The 18,186-nt window shown below is 40.3% G+C and overlaps 1 protein-coding gene across 10 annotated transcripts in view; it reads right to left on the bottom strand.

The window, feature by feature from the left end:
• The window catches only part of DEPDC5 (DEP domain containing 5, GATOR1 subcomplex subunit), a 47,832-nt gene that overhangs the window by 17,437 nt on the left and 12,209 nt on the right, over positions 1–18,186 (bottom strand). For 5 of the 10 annotated variants that reach the window (XM_074887661.1, XM_074887668.1, XM_074887669.1 and 2 more), the window contains exons 18-31: positions 17,000–17,069; positions 16,464–16,500; positions 15,615–15,735; positions 14,332–14,555; positions 12,598–12,801; positions 11,959–12,094; positions 10,145–10,242; positions 6,738–6,803; positions 5,223–5,406; positions 3,908–4,068; positions 2,719–2,836; positions 2,377–2,544; positions 1,281–1,500; positions 283–416 (exon numbers count right to left, since the gene is read on the bottom strand). In XM_074887661.1, the coding sequence (XP_074743762.1) occupies positions 283–416; positions 1,281–1,500; positions 2,377–2,544; positions 2,719–2,836; positions 3,908–4,068; positions 5,223–5,406; positions 6,738–6,803; positions 10,145–10,242; positions 11,959–12,094; positions 12,598–12,801; positions 14,332–14,555; positions 15,615–15,735; positions 16,464–16,500; positions 17,000–17,069 (1,941 nt within the window). The remainder of the gene's footprint in view (positions 1–282; positions 417–1,280; positions 1,501–2,376; positions 2,545–2,718; positions 2,837–3,907; positions 4,069–5,222; positions 5,407–6,737; positions 6,804–10,144; positions 10,243–11,958; positions 12,095–12,597; positions 12,802–14,331; positions 14,556–15,614; positions 15,736–16,463; positions 16,501–16,999; positions 17,070–18,186) is intronic. The other 5 variants (XM_074887665.1, XM_074887670.1, XM_074887667.1 and 2 more) reach the window with 3 other exon arrangements.

Raw genomic sequence — 18,186 nt, 5'->3', positions numbered from 1 at the left:
CTTAAAAAGATGCTCCTTCTAAATCACTGGACATTCACTTCTCTAGTCTCCACATTCTCTTCTAGTGTTTGGTATTCATTCTATTAATGGAAACAGAATACAAGGAAGTCACTGGAAATAACCCAGTATTTCCCCAGCACTGCCCCAAGGATACTAAAGCAGCAGGATTCCACATCCCTTTTTTCAAGGCAAAATTCCCCAAATATGCTTTAGTCAGCCCAGGTGGAATATGTAGAAAAGATGTTCTAGTGCTCTTGACACAGCCTAGTTGTAGAGACTCACTTCTGACTGGCTTCCATCTGCAGCAGAGCTGAGAGCGCTGAGGTTCCTTTCTTTCCAATGGGAGGCCCAGACTGCTCCAGAGAGTGGGTGGGAATTGGACCAGCAATCTGCAAGCCTTTCATGGCAGACCCTTTCTAACAAATGAAAAATGGAAGCACAGACTTAGGCAAGCTAGGCTTAACTAGTAAGCAAGAACACAACACCTCATGTCAGCAGAGCTTTATTAGGTACACTTTAAAAAGGGAGTTAAACCATAGCTACACAAGAAAAGGAACAGCCTAGTGTCTTATGTGGATGCTATTCTCAAAATAAAATGGATGTTATTCTGGAAAAGGTGGATTTGCTCTGACAAAAATTACCCTATTCAGCGTATGAACTGGAAGAGAATTTGATACACACTAACCAGTTTCTCAGCACTCTCTTGAAACTACTGTTCACCAGAAATTCACCCATATCGTTCTCTTTTCACAACCCTAAGTCTGCAGCACAAAGCCTACCCAGCTAGAAGTTACCAGCTTAACTACTTCACAGATCCCTTTTTAGCAATTCTCTGCATCACAAGGTGCAATAATGTGTCCAGGCTAACCATATCTACTGCACAAAGCAATGCACATATGCAAAGAGGTGGCATCAGGCTTGTGGTAAGAGAAGACCACCTGAGGAAAAAAATAGAGCACCAACAGGCTAAGGCATGGCAACGTCAAGCATGAGAGCTTAGCTTCTCATTGAATGAGCTAACTCTTCTGATTCTGATTCCAGCCACAGCAGCATGGGATACTCATTCCAGGTAAATTTAATTAGTTCAAGAATAGCAAGGTGTTAACAAGGCCATACTATTTGAAATTTGAAACAGTACGTTGGTCAGCACTGTGCTTTATGTATGGATTAGCCACACAGATACACATATACCCCCAACTTGCTTGGGATTGTCTCAGAGTCACTCGATGGTTCAGATAAAACTCAAACTCAGCTTCTCACCCAACTAAAAGCTGACTCACTCGAATCATTCGATCAGATCGATGGCGTCGACGAATGCGGTTCAAACCCTCCACAAAGCGAATGAATCCATCTAGGAGCTGCCACTCCTCCTCATCAGAACGGGGCTTGTCACCGTACACATCGCAGTGCACTTCTCCTTCCATAATGCGCTTCGTGGCACTGATGCAGGCAGGCAGAAGCAGAAAGCGGGTCCTCCAAAATTTCAGTGACTCAATAAGGCTGAACGAACATGGAAGACAGGATAGAGTTCAGCACAGTTTCCTATGAAGGATTTTACAGTAAGTAAAATACATATCTATCTGCTGTAAATTTCAGCAAGGATAGTTACAATCTCATTCTGCTATCCCTGAGTGAAAAAGAGCAGACATGCAAAGGAATGGTCAGCAATATGAATATCACTGGCAAGTACTAGAACATTGATGTGCAGAAAAGAAAACAAGGCTATTTTCAGAGTAATGGTATTATATGTTTTCTTTTCTGTACAAGGTAGGCTACAAAGGTTTTTTCTGTAAAAATAAGCAAGGAAAAAGGAATCTTAAAGGTACACATTAGAGTAGGAGGCACTTTGATTGAGACCTGAAAAGAAACAAAGATAAAGAAAGACTGGTTTTGTATCAAAAAGGCTATTGATACTAGTGGAGATATTCCACACTGGTAATAAGAAGCCCTGCTCTACATAGCTTAGGAGTAGGACTACAGTCAAGCTAAGTCTAGGACTCAAGCAAGTCTCAAACAGATTCAAACTAAACGGAAGTTTTGAGTCAGATCCAGAAATGAGTAAGAAGCCAAGAAAAGCATCTGTGTGGTACAAAATGCCATCATATTTCTTTGCATTTGTAGCAGAGGGAAAAAAAAAAGTTCATGATGAATTTTGTGATCAAGACTTTGTATCAAAGGTCAGATAATGCAACAGCAACACAGAGTAAGATTCCTACAAGGCAACAGCTGCTAGCACCATACAAGTGAAAGCAGGCCAGTTACTCTCCCTGGAGTGCTGAGCATTTGTGGGTTAAACTTGTTGAAGAAGTTTTAGGTCAAAAAGGAAAAGAGGCAATTAGGACACAGAACAGTCTGGATGCAAAAAGGAGATCTCACCTAAAATCCTCGGAGCCAGCAGAGCAGATATACTGATCCAAGTAATTCCATTTGTACTCTTCGAGTCTCTCATGGGAAAATTCTACCCAGCAAGAGACAAATTCAGAGTCAGAGTGTGAGGGGCACAAGCTGTAGGTGTAGTTTATCTGAGCAGATTCATACGGATACCTAAAAGAGAAAACGCGAACATTAATCTCAGCATCATCAATAGCAGTGCTTCTCTTTCTTCTCCTAAAGAGAAAGAAGGTTCTACAGTATGTTCTTTCAAGCAAGTACAGGCAGCTGCAAAAGCATGTTCATCTGAACATTGATAGCAAATGGCTCAACCAGAGAGATACTCACTTTGGCAGGTATCGAGTCACAGTAATTATTTTGTCTTTTAATGTTACTTTGTGGAAAGTACGGCCCATACTCAGCCAGTACTGATCTTCTTCCTCAGGGCGATTTCTTGATACAAGACCTAATTGCAAAAAGCAACACACACCCTCTTTCAGCTTACTGCAATAGTCAGAACTTTGTCAACAAACTGTACCTATAGAAAGAGACTCCAGAATTGGGCTTCTGAACTCAAGAGAAACTACAAGCCACCTTTCAGGCCACCTTTTTAAGGAACATATGCACAATGAGCCTTTTGTTCTTACAGTCAAGATTTGCTATATCACAACTGAAGAAGAAAGGCATTCACAATTCATACACCACCAATATAGACCTTTTCCAGTCAGGACAACTAGAGAACAGACAATATGAAGTGTTGAGAAACTGGTGGGAATGATGGTAAAGCTGGGCTCCACTTTCGCTTCCTCTCCGTGCTTCATTCCTGGAACTAACCACTAAGCTCAGCACTTTACCAAAGGAGCCTTGCTGCTCATTCCCAAACCAATGAACAACCACCATATCCTATTCACATGTATTCCCTGCTCTATGAACACTGTATCATGCTGACTTGTCTAGAGAATATCCAGAAAAAAAGTCAGAAGTCAAACAGCAAGTGAGATTCTCTCAAAGGAATATGAAACCCTCTTAACCCACTCCAGTCCTATGGGGTTTAACTAGGTTTAGCCAACTCCTGGTTTCAGGACAATGAAGCTCTACCTGTCTACCTGGGACCTTCACAGCTATTCTAGAGTTAGGAAACTGCTTGTAGATACATATATTTGGGAACTTTGGGTCTTCATCTTCTCAAGATGTGCCTGCCCTGCAGCCACCATGTGAATTGTGTTTAAGATGTATTCACCCAAACAGGACTCAAGCCATATTTCCTTTGGGCTCATCATCATGAATATGAGGCCAGTTTCTTATTACAGTTCAAAAATCCTGCACCTGTCCCATCATGGTGCAGCTGAGTTGTTTGTGCTGCCCCAGACCAGGCTCTCTCCCAACAAAGATATTCATATAACAACCAAAAAAAAACAGAGAAAGAAAAAAGAACAGAGGGTTTCAATGAGCATATATGCCTGATTCATACAGGTTACTAGGACTGGCAGAAGGAGAGAAAGACAAAAGGCTGAATTGTCAATACAAAGTCACTCACCTCGACTGTAAAGAGGGCTGCTGCTGAGCGGGGGTGGCACAGTTGTGGCTGGTTTCTGTGGTTTGGATTGCACAATAATTTGATAGCCTTGCATGAGACGCTGACAAATAAACTCCTCAAACACCTGTTGGGCTGTCATCTGCACTCCTTCCTCATCTCTCCTGAACACAAAGGTTAAGGAGACTAGAATAAGGGAGCTGACCACACACCTATTCTTAGCACTGCATTTCCTAATTGAGGGTTTCTGCCTGCACTGGGCTCTGGGCAAGTGGAGCCCTCTGCCTGTGAAACCCAACCTGCAGCAACAGGAGAGAAAAATGGGTACCCTTCTGCTTTACACAGGTGATGATTAGCTGTCTGGCAATATTTATTAATGCCTTTGAAAGCAATTTTGCAACTAGTAACAAATTTGTTTACAACAGTTCCAATAAATTCACCAATGATCACTTTTACGGCATTTTGCAGATAATCTCAGTGCAGTTTGTAAATGTTCAGCAGAGCTCAGAACTGCAGGTGTGCAGACAATGCTCCACCCTCTCCCACAGCGGAAAGTCTAAAGCAGAGAGAGACTAAAAGACACATCACTATGGCATCTTATTATAACTACTTCTGCTCTGAACTTCACCTTCCTGATATAAAGGGATATTTGACATTTCTTTTAGTGTTTCTTTATTAATCCTTCTATTTCCTATGTATTTCAATCACCCTAATATTTTTATTTGGTTCACAAAGCAGCAACACGAACAGGTCTTTCTGATGCCTTACAAGTTGTGGAAAGTTTGAAAAATGTTTAAAAAGATGAGACAACTTCAGAAAAAAAACAAACCAACCTATCATAGAACAGTTACCAGAGACCTCCAAGACAGGTTGATAAGTTCTATTTATCTCACCAACACTATTTTCTACCAAGATTCTTTAAACTAAATATCCCTGAAACTGAGGGTATCTTAAACCCTGTGTGTACACACGCATTTGCTCATTTACTGTTTCCAAAATACATGCTAGAAAATAGGTTAACAAAGATGATAGCTTGAGGTTGGTTTTGATTGAAGCACAAAAGAAAAAAGAGATGTAAAATTTTGTATGCAAACATTTTCTAACATAAAATCTAAACAACACAATACTGTCAGATGGTAACATCAGAAAAGGTCCAAAGTTGCCACGGAAAAGAGAAAAATCTAAGTATTCTGCTGCTAACTATGTTAGCAATTCATCTTTCTCCTGTACAGTCTCCACAGTGTTCCTCTTCCATCAGCTGCGCCTTAAGCACTTTGATTCAATGCAAGGTACTTTACAGAGAAGGTGCTGGCCAAACCTGTCAATGTCAGCTTCTGGGAGGAGGTCATAGCAACCCTCAGTGTAATCATTCTGCAGGCTCTGGCGGTCGGGGAAGTAGTCCGTGGTAAGAGGGAGACATGCCGGAGTAGTGAGAGATTTCCAGTCCACTCCAACTGTACAACAGAAGCCTGGCACTACGGGGGGAGCAGACAGCGTCAGAACTGCCTCGTTGTATCATTGGGGGGGCAGACAATGGGGGCATATATGGTCACCCATGAAAAAATAGGGTGCAGAAGAAGATGAAAGAAATGTGTGAAGAGGAAAGTTAGAAAGAATGAGGGACAAAAACAGAGTTGGCATAAAGTCAACAGGGACAAAAAAGGGGTGAAATGGGAAGGGAAAAGAAAATAAGGACGGGAAGAAGGGAGGGAGAGAAAGAGACAGAGTTTGTTAAACAATGCAGTGCACATGCTAATTCAATCCCATCATGCAAATAGCATTCAAAGTTAATACATTTAATTTTCTGCTGATTGAAAGCTAGAGCTGACATAGTCACCACTCTTCCGAAATTACAGCAAGTCAGGTGCAGTGACTCATTATTAATAAAACAGATCAACTTTCCAAGTGTGAAAGACCAGCTTTGCATCCTAGATAACTGCAGAAGGAGCTGGGGATGAGGAGGGAAACAATGACAGACCAGCCTCTTTCTGGAATAGTACAACAGCAGAAAAGGGAGTATTTCTACAGTTAGAAAAACAGAAGACAGATCCAGAGAGGTGGGAAGACCAGAAAAATAGTAACTTGGAAAGCAATCCTTCCCCACACCCTTTTCTAGAGTTATGTTGCAGTTTTGAGATTACAAAGATCTAAAACTAGACATTAAAAAGTAAAAGCTAACTAAATTATATCAAGTCATCAGTTCACTACTGCACTACATTCTAACCTGCCTCAAACGACCTATACCAAGGCACTTGGCCAACTACTAATTCTTAACTTCTTGTCATAGAGATCTTATAGACAGAATGTTATTTTACTATAAAAATACAAACATTAATGGCAGGAATGTTGCACAAGAAAGTAATACAGGACAGACCGCTATAAAGAAAATGTTTTCTTAAGCAGTCACACACTTGTTGCTGTGTTAGATGAAGACAGACATTTCTCAGTAAATGGTACCAAATTCAGAAACTGACAGTACTACTTCTGCTTTGATTAGCTGGTGCCAAGCAAACTTTTCATATTGCGAGGCAGATAAGAATTCAGCACCTTTAACTTTTTGCGTAATAGTGTCTGGTAAGGAAAGAATTTCAGATGTAATATGACAACCAGTTTCACATATTCTTAAGAGATATAGAACTGCAATCACAGCGAGACACACAGTACAGGGAGATCCTGCAAATTACTGCAGGGCAAAATGAACTACTGCCAAAAGCCAAGTAGGCTCCTCAGTTTCTTGTCTACTACCTCTCGATGCTTCTATATATGTACATGCCCTTGCCCTCCCCAACTTCCCACCTATACAAACTCTTTTCCAAACCTTTCTCCTGCTTACTTGGATCTGGAGAGTTAGAGACAGCATCTTCCAAGGAATCCTTGTTCTGAGTTTTGAGGTTCATCCCTACAAAAGAAATAAATACGTATTTTATTTCAAGCAGTTATGCATTTCACTTTCATTTCAAATAAAAATGAATCAAAAGCATGCAAATGTTTTAAGAATATGGCATTTCCTTCCTTGGAAAGAACTCAGGGTTCTGCACAGCAGAAAAATACACAAGGACAACTAATGACGAAAAAAAAGATATCTTGGGTGAAATTCGAACATCTCATTAGAAGTGTTCAGTAGCTAAAAAACAAGCAAAAACAACCTATCCAAAATGGTGAAATACATCTTGAAAAGTAGATGCCATAAAAAAGCAAATAACAAAAAAAAGAAGAGTTACCTGTAATCGTTTAGCTTGCTAATCTCAAGGTCTCAGCTGCTAAGTACCTTTAAATCCATTCAGTACCCAAACCCAGAATCACTTTATTGGTTTTCTCATTTTATGAACAACGGATAAGTTAAGAGTAAGAATTTAATAAAACACAGGAGCAGCAAGAAAGGAAATTATAACAGACTTTCACCTGGTGGGAGAACCCATATATAAGATTCTAATTATCTAAGACTCTAAAGAGTCTAAATAATTTATGAAAATCATGATACAGATTTACTCCAATTTCAACATTTTTAGGCATAAACTACCAGTACACATTTCACCTCTCTGCCAGGAGGTGGGAAGGAAACGAAACAGGTGATCTTGATTCAGCAAATACAAACTACCTCTTTATCCCCGTCAGGCTAAAAATTTGAAAAGTAATAATTAAGCCTTTAGTACCCCTAAATAGGTCCAATATATTAATTACGGACTGTTTAAAACTACCATGTTCTGAAAAGGCAGCAATTTCCATTATGTTTCAACCTGTAAGATATACCTTGGTCCACACTTCACTAAGAAAGAATAGTAAGGAAGTTTTTATTCATTGTGAAAGGAGATAAAATGATAGCTATTGAAGGGATACTACATTTTTGAGCAAAATTCAGTTTATACTAACCAAAATAAAGACTAATAAAGGACTTAAGACTAATGAAAATTTATACTTAGTTTTAATTAGGACTTAAGACACTATGATTTTTCTCACTGTCAAATAAATTCATTTAAGCAGCCTATGAACCTGAAAAACCGAGAATCTAAAACTAGAGCGCAGTGAACACTAAGCCGACATGATGCTATGGTACCCCTTGACCAATTCTTCCTAGTCCCCATTTCACATCTGTCTGCTGTATTTGCATCAATATTTGTGTAGTTACAGTGAAACAATCCATACAGCAAAGAGAAATCCCAGTTACTCTTCATTTGGATCAGTTCCCTGAGCTGGTTCACCATGTAGCTGTATAAACAACTGTTGTGGCACATGAGGAGAAACAAGCAGCTAAGGAGACAAGAAAAACTGCTGTCTTAAAAGGCATTTATCAACATATAAATTTCAGGAAGCCTCCAAAGATTTAAAAGGAGCCATTTTTATAAAATTAGCTTATGTAGATTTATCCAGGAAATTGATACCAACATCATAGCTGTTACTCTAAATAGCATTTACTAACAGAAAGGATGGTTATCTGCTTCCATCATGATGCCAGTAAAACAGTAGAGGAGCTGGCTCAAATTGGCATTCATCTTTCACCAACTCCGCTGATGCCATCTGCCATCTAGTTACGGAATTGCAACAAGATTTATTCGCTCTGAACTATCATCTACCATCTGCTGGACAACAGAGACAACATACTAAATGTCAATGTAAATAAATGGTGTAATTTTTCACTGTGAAGCCCATGTTGCAGCAAAGCATGCTGTGGGCAGCAGAGGAGAACCAGACGCACTGAGAAATCATATTTTGGGAAATTAAAAAAAAAAAAACCTGGTTTATTTCATAGGTGACTCAAACCATAAGGGAGAAATATAAGTCAAATCACAGTGTGGCAGCTACAGATGGCTGAGGGCGTTTAGTCAGGGAAGGTGCTCATAACGACTTTCACAAAGACAGACAGATTAACTTTCACCACATACGTGATTTATATCCAATCTACAGGCGCAAGAGACTTCTATAAAATGCAAGCATGCTTATTGCCAGGATATACTCTGCATCTACGTTGTGCAAATTGTATCCAGCAGCTGAAATGCAGTTTAGCAATTGCAAGAACAAACAAAGTCTATCTGGAAGGCAGACCAAAAAAAAAAGGAAAGCAAGAAAATGAAATGTATTCAAGATGAAATTCACAGAAGGAAACAACAGAACAAAATCACTTTCAATGCATCTACGTGAACACAAGACAAGAGAGACACAAGAAAATTAAGTCTGCTAACTTCTTTATGGCTCTTCAAGGTATGAGCATAGGGGAAAACAATTGTTTTCATCCAAATGTAATTCAGAAAGGTGATTTTTAATTTTTTTTAAAAACTTTAAATTGGTTTTGAAAAAAGAACAGAAGTCTTGAAGCTATAGTCCAAAAGATCAATTTTTTTTTCCATGTGCCTATCTAAAAAGCACGTCCATAAAATCAGAAGGTAGGTTGCAAAAAACAGACAACACAACAGAATGCTTAGTGTGGCATGTTGTTCCACTTACAGGACTCAAAAGAAATGTTGAAGATTTCCACCAATTCAGGTGTCTGGGTAAGGTAAGAAAGAGAGTGCTAATCTTGAAGTGAAAGTACAGACATGTGTCTTCTCTCAAAAATGTGATGAAATACTTCGGGCCGTGTGAATAACATTTAGTATAAGCAGCACCACGTTCAAAATGCTTATAATCTGGAGAAAATGTCTTTTCTAGATAATGACAAGAAATGCTAGAAAACACCTAATCCCAGAATTTACCACACACAATAAACCAGCTTTTTTAAAGTTTGTCTCAGAACCTAGAAACCATCAAACTTTATTCTTTCCATCAGCTTGTATATGTAAAATATATATATTCAAACAAGTTTCTTAATCCAAAGGGTGACACTTTAAGGCAACCCCACCCAGAAAAAAAGTGTTCTGAAGACCACCAGTGCATATTTAGTTATTTTTTGCATCTGAACATCAGTGCTTTGTTATTATAGAACAAAGCAACTGCCTGGGAGCTTATCATATGTAAACAATGAGCGTCTTTCTGTAGTAAAGTTTCTAATACCTAGAAAGTAGAGACCCATTAAACAAAACCAAAAAAACCCAACAAACCAACCAGAAAACTACCACACACCAAGAAGTCCAAGTAAGAGCATTAACAGATCACTCAGAGTTGAAAACTGTTTTTCTATTATTGATTCTTTCTACTTTGTAATGCCTGGTCCACCCACCTTCCATGACTTGTGGCTCTACTACTTTGTCACTGCTAATAAGGAAGGGCCTCCTCTCCCAACTCCATGCTCTATCACTGCTTTGTTACCTGCACCGTTGCTGCCAGCCAGCCCATTAGAGTACTCTTCTGTTCCGCTGAAGCTCAGGAAAGAGGCACTGTCACCCGGATGCCGAGAGCTGATATGTCTGCAGAAAAACAAAATAACCTTTATTACACAAACTTCCCTCACTCATGCCATTCCTCGCTTTTAACATAGAGCTGATACAACACATAACAAGTGATCAGGCTGCTGCCTCAGCTGAGCCAACAGTGAAACCAGGCTCTTAATGATGTTTGCAGACACGGTAACAGGCACAAAAGCAGCACGGAGAAGGTTGTAACAATATTCCATATCTGTCCATACTGTTTATTCTTTGCCTCTAGCAATAACCAACGCACTATCTTTACAGGACAGTGGAGAACCAGTTACTCATACACCTCCCAGGAGAGAAACAAAACTTAGCTAGTTATTTACAGATCTGATTTCATGATCTATAAAGCCAACATTCCAGACTGAGCAAATTGCTTTGGATGAGTATGTCACCCACAGAGATGACAGAGAGATCCAGAAAAAGAATTATCAAGAATATGACACAAGAGATTGGCATTAATGACAAGATAATTTAGCACACTAGAATGTACTTGTGAAGTAATAAAAAGGCAATTTTTTTCTTTTTTTTGAAGTCAAACCAGGGAACAAAGTTGGTGAAGATGATGTAATATTAAAATTATGCAACACAAAGAGATTAGAGTATTCTAAAGGACAATACAAAGTATAAGATAGAACAACAACTTCCCTAGAAAAGGAAGAAAAAACAGAATATGAAATAATAATTAGGCAGTGCAATTTCCTGAAGGACTGACGAAGATAGCAGGAAAAAAAACCCTGAAAATTAAAAAAGCAGAGAATACCATCAGTGTCCTCACCCTGGACATTCAGAAACAGTATGTAACATGAATTTCTAGAAGCATGCAAGAGGAAAGAAGCACACAGCAGGAAAGATACCAAAGTTAATGATGAAAGAAACAAACTTATTGGCAATTCTGAAGTTGCCTAAGCTACTAAAATGGTTTTGGTAAACAACATTTAATGATGAGTGAAAAACACAGACAGAATCTTTTCAACACAAGAATAATCAGATAAAAACAGGTAAGACAGTATCTGGAGACTGGAGAACAACTGTGCAGCTTGAAAAATGGCCTAGGTGAAGTGAACGATCTGATTTAGCTCTCTAAAAACAGCCTCCCCACAACCATGCTACATCCCGTAACACTGGGATCTTTTTCGCTTCTCAGAGCCAACAATCAATATAAGCTCCCAACACTGACCAAAGCTTGCTTTTTAGAAGAAAACTAGTTTACAAACACAGGTCCTTTCATTTGCAGTCCATCCCTGATGTTTACGATGGCCGTACTTCTTACCAGCATGGGGAAGACAGGAGTGAATGGATAGCACTCTCGACACTTACTGTGAGGCAAAGCTATGCCCTGTGCTAAAATAATGTTCTACTCTGGGATGAAGGTGACAGCTATTGGGATAGTAAGTCAAGAATTAAAGACACAGGCTTTTATAAGGCAATTCTGAACAATTCCATGAATGATGCATTGTACTGGTCATGCACTGCAAACCCTCTGTGATAAACTACCACCTACCCCAAATTAGGGCAGGTAAACCATCTCCAGCCTTGCCAAAAGAGCTTTATATCTGAAACAAAAGTATATTCTGCATATGTGGCATTGACACAACGTATTATTAACCTTAAAGATCACAGCCTATAACTGCCTGGCTGTAACTTATATAAAATTTTAAGGAGAAGGGATGTTCATGCAAAGTCTACACAGACTGATCCTAATGACCTCACCTGCCAGTTGCCTCATGGTAAGCCAGCTCCAGCAGCTCAGCAGAGGAATGTGTCAGATCCTGCTGCCCGTTGCCCTGCATTTCCGCCATATTCTGACGGGTTTGATGATGGATCTGGATAGCTTCTCCTGATGGACCTACACAGTTACAGTTTGATCATTAATCACCACAGCTGCACTGATTCCTCAGTTGCTCATACCCTCCTTTTGTCAACAACACAGGCAATGCTAACCAATGGAAATTAAGAAAGCATGTTTACGAAATCTTCAGACTTGAACCTCTGGCACGTTCTCTGGAGAAGCAGAATACTCTTTTAAACATTCTGGAGGGCCTACTTACAAGGTGCTAAACAAACAGAACAATTCAGCATCTGAAAGTCAACCCAAATTATAGTTATGATTCACTTCAACAGACACTATCACCTGTAAGAATGTTCCCACAGTACCTGATGCTACAAGTTTGCCAACAGATGGTAATATTTTCAAAGAGAGGATCTCTGATTTATCAAGACTATACACTTAGTTCAGCCTCTGTTACAGTGCAGAGTACTTCAAGACACCACAGTTCACACTGGTTCTCTTATGTTAATGTTTGGACAAGGAAAAAGTAACAGCAATCTAATATGCTATGAAACACTTACCCACAGGAAAAGTGTGCATCCAGCGCCGCCTGTTAGATGTAAGCTTCATGGGCATGCGGGATGGGGCAAACGGGTTTATCAGTGCTCGCTGGGGTGTGTATCCCCCAGGCCGAATGTGCAGCATGGACTCTGCGCTGCCAACATGGAACCTCCCAGGGGCACTGGAGTCACGTTGCTGAGACTCCAGCATGTTCTCAAGGACATCTAGAAAACACAACTTAAAGTCAGCGTGGGATCACACAGAACCCAAGCAAAAGAGAATGAATTGTCTTGGGATATGGAGAGCTGAGGAGTAGGCAGGGAGAGAAGCTGAAAGTGATTTCAATCCAGTCTGCAAGTTACAACAAGAATCCAGACAAGAAAAAGTACTATTTCATCTGCCATTACAGCATTGCTGTATTCTGTGTCACTTTATACTAAATGAAGTCATAAAGAAACCACATGCTAAGTCAACTATGAAGAATTAATCAGAACTTTGAGAATTCCTGAGAAATCCGGAGACTGACACACCAGAAACTTCAGGACAAGTACCAAAGACATTGCAGAAACTACAACTGAGCAACATATGCCTTTGTTGTTAACATTCAGATTTGACCACTGAAATAAGGGATTGCTTCCAGAAGACAGGGGACACAATCTCAACAAGCTAGCCGTTAGCCATTGCTATGCAATGTAGAACAGAAGTGCAGTTATTTAGAAATTGGAGAGAGAAATAAACCAGATGACCAAGTAGCAATTACTCTGTTCAACAAATCCGAAAGAGAAGGAAGGGTCTCATTTACCACTCTACACTGCCAACTAGAACATGTGAAAAAGGACAATTTCTCTGACTCTTCTCTCCCTGCCAGTCCTATTCCACACACATCTCCATCCAGTTGCACACCTTCAGCTGGGTCACAAGACTATCCTGCTAATGGAGTAATAGAAATACCAAAAAACCCCAGTGTATATTAACAGACAGCAGGGGAAAACATGGAAGGTAAACGTAATGTGAAGTACACTGTGTGACAGCAGTTCCACATCAGTAAATCCAATTCCTGTAACAGGATAAATATGGTATCAGGTGTCACACAGCATGACATGGAAAAAAAAAACATAGAGCCTTCAGGGACAGAATTTTACAGATCAAGCAATTGCATGAGGAATACAATTTACCCAGAAATGAGTTAGGTTTGTGGAAGATACCACATACTGTCTGAGAACAAAATTGAATTGGAAGGAAAAAAGGAGACTGCCAGTACTACTAACACACCAAGATAGCTCAGCAGTACACTGTCAGAAGGAAGGATCCAGAAAGCGACTCTTAATGACAACAAATCCCCATCGAGAGAAGTTATAAGCAGGGACCCCCAGGGCTCACTACTAAGGCCAATTCTCATTTGACAGATTATAGGTGACCTGGATAATTAAAAGTTACTTGTGTATGTCCACATTTGCAGGAAGACACAGGAGAATAGTCAAATATTAAAGACGGCAATAGACAAGGGAAAAGAGCAAATCAGTGTCAGGACACTTCTATTTAGGACAAGCCAATAAAAAAAGCAATTCCATTGGACACGGATAACAAAGGGAGAACGCACACCCAGCCATAGCTGGAACTGTGGAAAAGGTGCACCATGAAAGCTAATGCAAGCACCACCTCCCCTGTGCTGGCCTTGCAGAGGCCAACACAAACTTCCATCTCCTCTCTCCCCTCTCACACCTAAAGTACTTTCCCATCTGCCTTCGGCTGACCTCTGGTGCTGGTATAGCCCAAAGAGCTGCTGACTTCACACTGGTGCAGGTGAGGCCGTGGGATCATCAGGATGTTGGAGATCTTGCCCAGTGAGCTGTCATCAGAAGCCTGGCTCCTCACCTCCTCTGGGGGCAGCGTGCGGCTCTGCAGAGAGGGGCTGCAGGAGACGTCATAGGAACTAGAGCTCTTTCTGGTACGACTTTCTCTCTCCCTCACAGACCTGCTGAAAATAAACAGATACGTCCAGTGATAAGAGATTAATTCCTGGGTTATCCACGGGCTTGACGCCCAAGTCATGTAAGAAACTCAATAGGTAAACTCAAGAAGAGGACTACAGGGAAGCTATCACTGTTTTTTTACTATGTGGGTACTATATACTTTTGTGCATCACGCAACAGAAGAACAAAACACTAAAATGCTTTCAGCACAATGGCAGTGAAAAGAGCATGCTTGACGCTTTTTGCAATTCTACAGACACCACACCAAGCTGGTAATACAGATGTGGTCTAGAAGATACTAGACCTGCATCTACATGCAAGGAACACATAGCTCCAGCAAAACTACTTGGAATGATTAACTACATTAAACTGTACTGGCATCTTCCAACATCAATTTCTACAAGCTGCTCATATTAATAAGCAAGTCCGCATGCACAGCTTCCTCAGATTCAGGCAATACTACTGAAAGAAGGAAAACAAAAAAATACTTCAAAACTAGTTCATTAATCCCATATTCCTGAAAAAGCACTAAAATTTGTAGGCTGTTCAGTTAATTTGGCCAGAACCTGAGAACTGAGACTTTCTTCTCAGATGAAAGGCCATGGAATATTTGAGAATCCGCACTCAACTTCTCTGTTTCTTCTCTCTTTCAGAAAGGCTTAATTTTCAGGGAAGATTCCCCACCACTCTACATTCAGCACCAGTTATGAAGCAGTGCATCAAACTAATGCTAGTTCTACAACTCTGGCAAGTCTATTGTACAAGTACTTTCTTACCCAGTTGCAAAATCTGCTAAGAACTTAGCAAGGGAGACTAGCTTCATTCTACTTCAGATTAAAGATGTAAGGAAAAAGTATGCTTATGCCTTTACCTAGATCCCACACTCTATCTTAGAAGTAAATTACTGGACAATGAGCCACAAATACTAGCTACAGATAAAGCTTTCTGTTCAAATGTGGGCATGGGGAGCTTAATTCTCCTTATGCTTCTCAAAACATTTTATACATCAAGAAATACACCATAACATGGCTACTCTAGAACTAGTACACTCACAAGTCTCTTACCTGAAAGTGGTACAGCGCTGGGCTCTGGATGGGCCCGGCAGTCTGAACACCTGGGCATCATAGCCATCATAATCTACCTGGATAGGCAGGGCATTCTCTGCATCCTTTGGAGCCCCTAATGCTGAAATAGAAATATAGCACTGGAATCTCTGTCAAGAATGTTCAAGATCTGCAAGTTGAAAGTATCCAACTTTCACCACTAAGAAAAGTATCTATTCCAAAAGAAATCACACACAAAAGTCTCATGAGCAGAACAGATGGAGCAGCTCTATTATCCAAGTTGGTACCCGTGACTCAGGGTTGCTGAGGGTCCAGTATCTTACCCCCATCTATCCAAGTAATCAACAAATCAATCCTTGTATGAACAGATGCCTCAAGTTCCCTCATGAGGGAACTGCACATTTTAAAGCATCTTTGGCAGAATGGACAGCGTTAATTATAGAATGTACACCTTCCTGAAACAAGGTGGTATTAGAAGAATGCAGGCTTCTCCCACTGCAATTCTGTGGTCATAGCACTGACAACATCCCAAGCCAGTGAATGTCCTCCTGTCCTACTCCCACGAACAGTACTGCTAACACACCAGTCTGATACCATCTGTTCCTCTGGCCAGGTGACAAGTAGCCAGGACAGACACTCCCCCCTCCACAGCAGTTATCTGCCAAGGCAACTGACACATGCACATTAACTTCCTGGATAACAACTACGTGGTTTTGATGGTTTTCTGCAACAATTGTCCCTTCCCGCATCTCATCAGTAGTGTTTTTGCTGAAGTGTCATTGTCCTACTACAGCTGTTTGTTAGTTTGGGTGTCAGTGGGATAGATCATTCCAGAACAGAATTACTCACAGGCATCTCGGTTATTTTTTGCTTTCTCGGTCAGTGGCTGGAGGGTCCAAAGGAAGTATGAAGTGACCAAAAAAAAGAAAGAGAGACCAAGAGAAAAGACAAAGAGAAGGGAGACAGTCAGCATGTTCTAAGGAAATATCCCCCAGTGTGATCAAGCATCAGATTTAAAGTTTATCCTGCTGACTCAGCGAGGCACTTCAGAAGTATTAAATACTGATACTCAGTCACAGACCTGCGTAAAAAACACATCTTTTTCAACACCTTTCTTCCTTTCCATGGAGTTCTTTGTTATAGAATGAAACTCTAATTTTTATGGTAGCTAAAACATTTCTCACCTAGTTTCACCCTAGAAAGGAAAGACCTACAAACTCATTCACAATCCCTTCAACAATCATTACAGCTTTGCCTTCACTGTACTTTAACACAGAAACTTAGTTACAGCTGTTGGAACACTTACTAGAAAGATTCTGATGCTTGGCTGAGAAAGGTATCTGACAAGCTAGTAAGAAGAAAAGATAAATCAGAAAGACACCTACTTTTCTTCCTGCCAGCTTGATCCGTGGAGTGAAGCTGTTACACAGGAGCTGGCTTTTGGATGTGTAGAAACTGAAAGGAAAAATAGGGTGGCGCAGCTGTCTTCTAAGAACTGAACACAGTTGGTTAGCTACAGCAAACAGCCATGAATTTGAGCTAACTATTAGACAGAGAAAAGCGGGATACTTTTTTCTGCATAAGACAACATATGGAAAACGCTGCCGGATGGTTAAATAGAGAGAAGCTACTCTTTCCTTAAAGCCCAGCCTTTGATTCCCGTACAGCCTCAGTCTAGACCACTTGTTCACATGCTTACACCTGCATTCCCCACTTCACTTCCTCTTCTCCAGAAAGGTACCTGCTCTCATTGTCTATACAGTACTGTGCAGTTTACACAACTCTCTCCCTAATTTACATGACAGTAATGACTCACATCAGCTGCTTGAAAACTACAGACCTCCTTATTCATTAAGATCTGCTTCTTGTCATCTGAATCTTTTAAATTCTGTCTTATTATAAGCCTTCAAACACCTTTTTCATCTATGGCAAAGATCAGATGCCTTCCAGCCACTTGAAAATACTGGGTACAAGCAACCTATGAATGGTAATTGGCCAGGACAGTCAGTTAATGCATGCAGATAGAATGAGGTATTAAAAGAGAGAAAAATAAATACTCCTACAGCAGAACAAGGACTGAGGAGGTAGTTTTCATCCTGGGCCCTGATCTCTATGTGTAGGGAAAGAAGAGAGAGTATTATGGCACAGAATGTTTAACAGAAAGCAGAAAGGAAACCTACCACATCTTGGAGTGAAGCACTGTAACACTGAGCCTCAGTGCTTCCTGCAACAACTATCCATGTTATCTACATTTTCTCTACCCATAACTGTTCATTTGGAATGTATTTTCTTTCACTAATAACTAATCCAGTTGAAGCGACTGTATTTTTTGTTTAGCTTCCTGACTTCCTTTTGAGCATAACTAAAGGCTAGAACTAAGTTAGCTGGAAAAAGAGCTTAAGATCAAGACCTGTTCCTCTGCAAATTGCCTATCATCTCTGGTATGTTGCATTAACACCCAGAGTTCTGCAAGAACAGTTCTAGTTCTGCAAGACTATTGTAATATACGTCTTTGTTTCACAAGGAGAGCAGAGGAAATTAACAATGAAAGAAGAAAGAGAATTCAACAGAT

This window comes from Strix uralensis, chromosome 17, assembly GCF_047716275.1.
Source record: "Strix uralensis isolate ZFMK-TIS-50842 chromosome 17, bStrUra1, whole genome shotgun sequence".
Lineage (NCBI taxonomy): Eukaryota > Metazoa > Chordata > Aves > Strigiformes > Strigidae > Strix > Strix uralensis.
The sequence above is the reverse complement of the archived record's forward strand: the minus strand, read 5'-3'. Positions and strand labels throughout refer to the sequence as shown.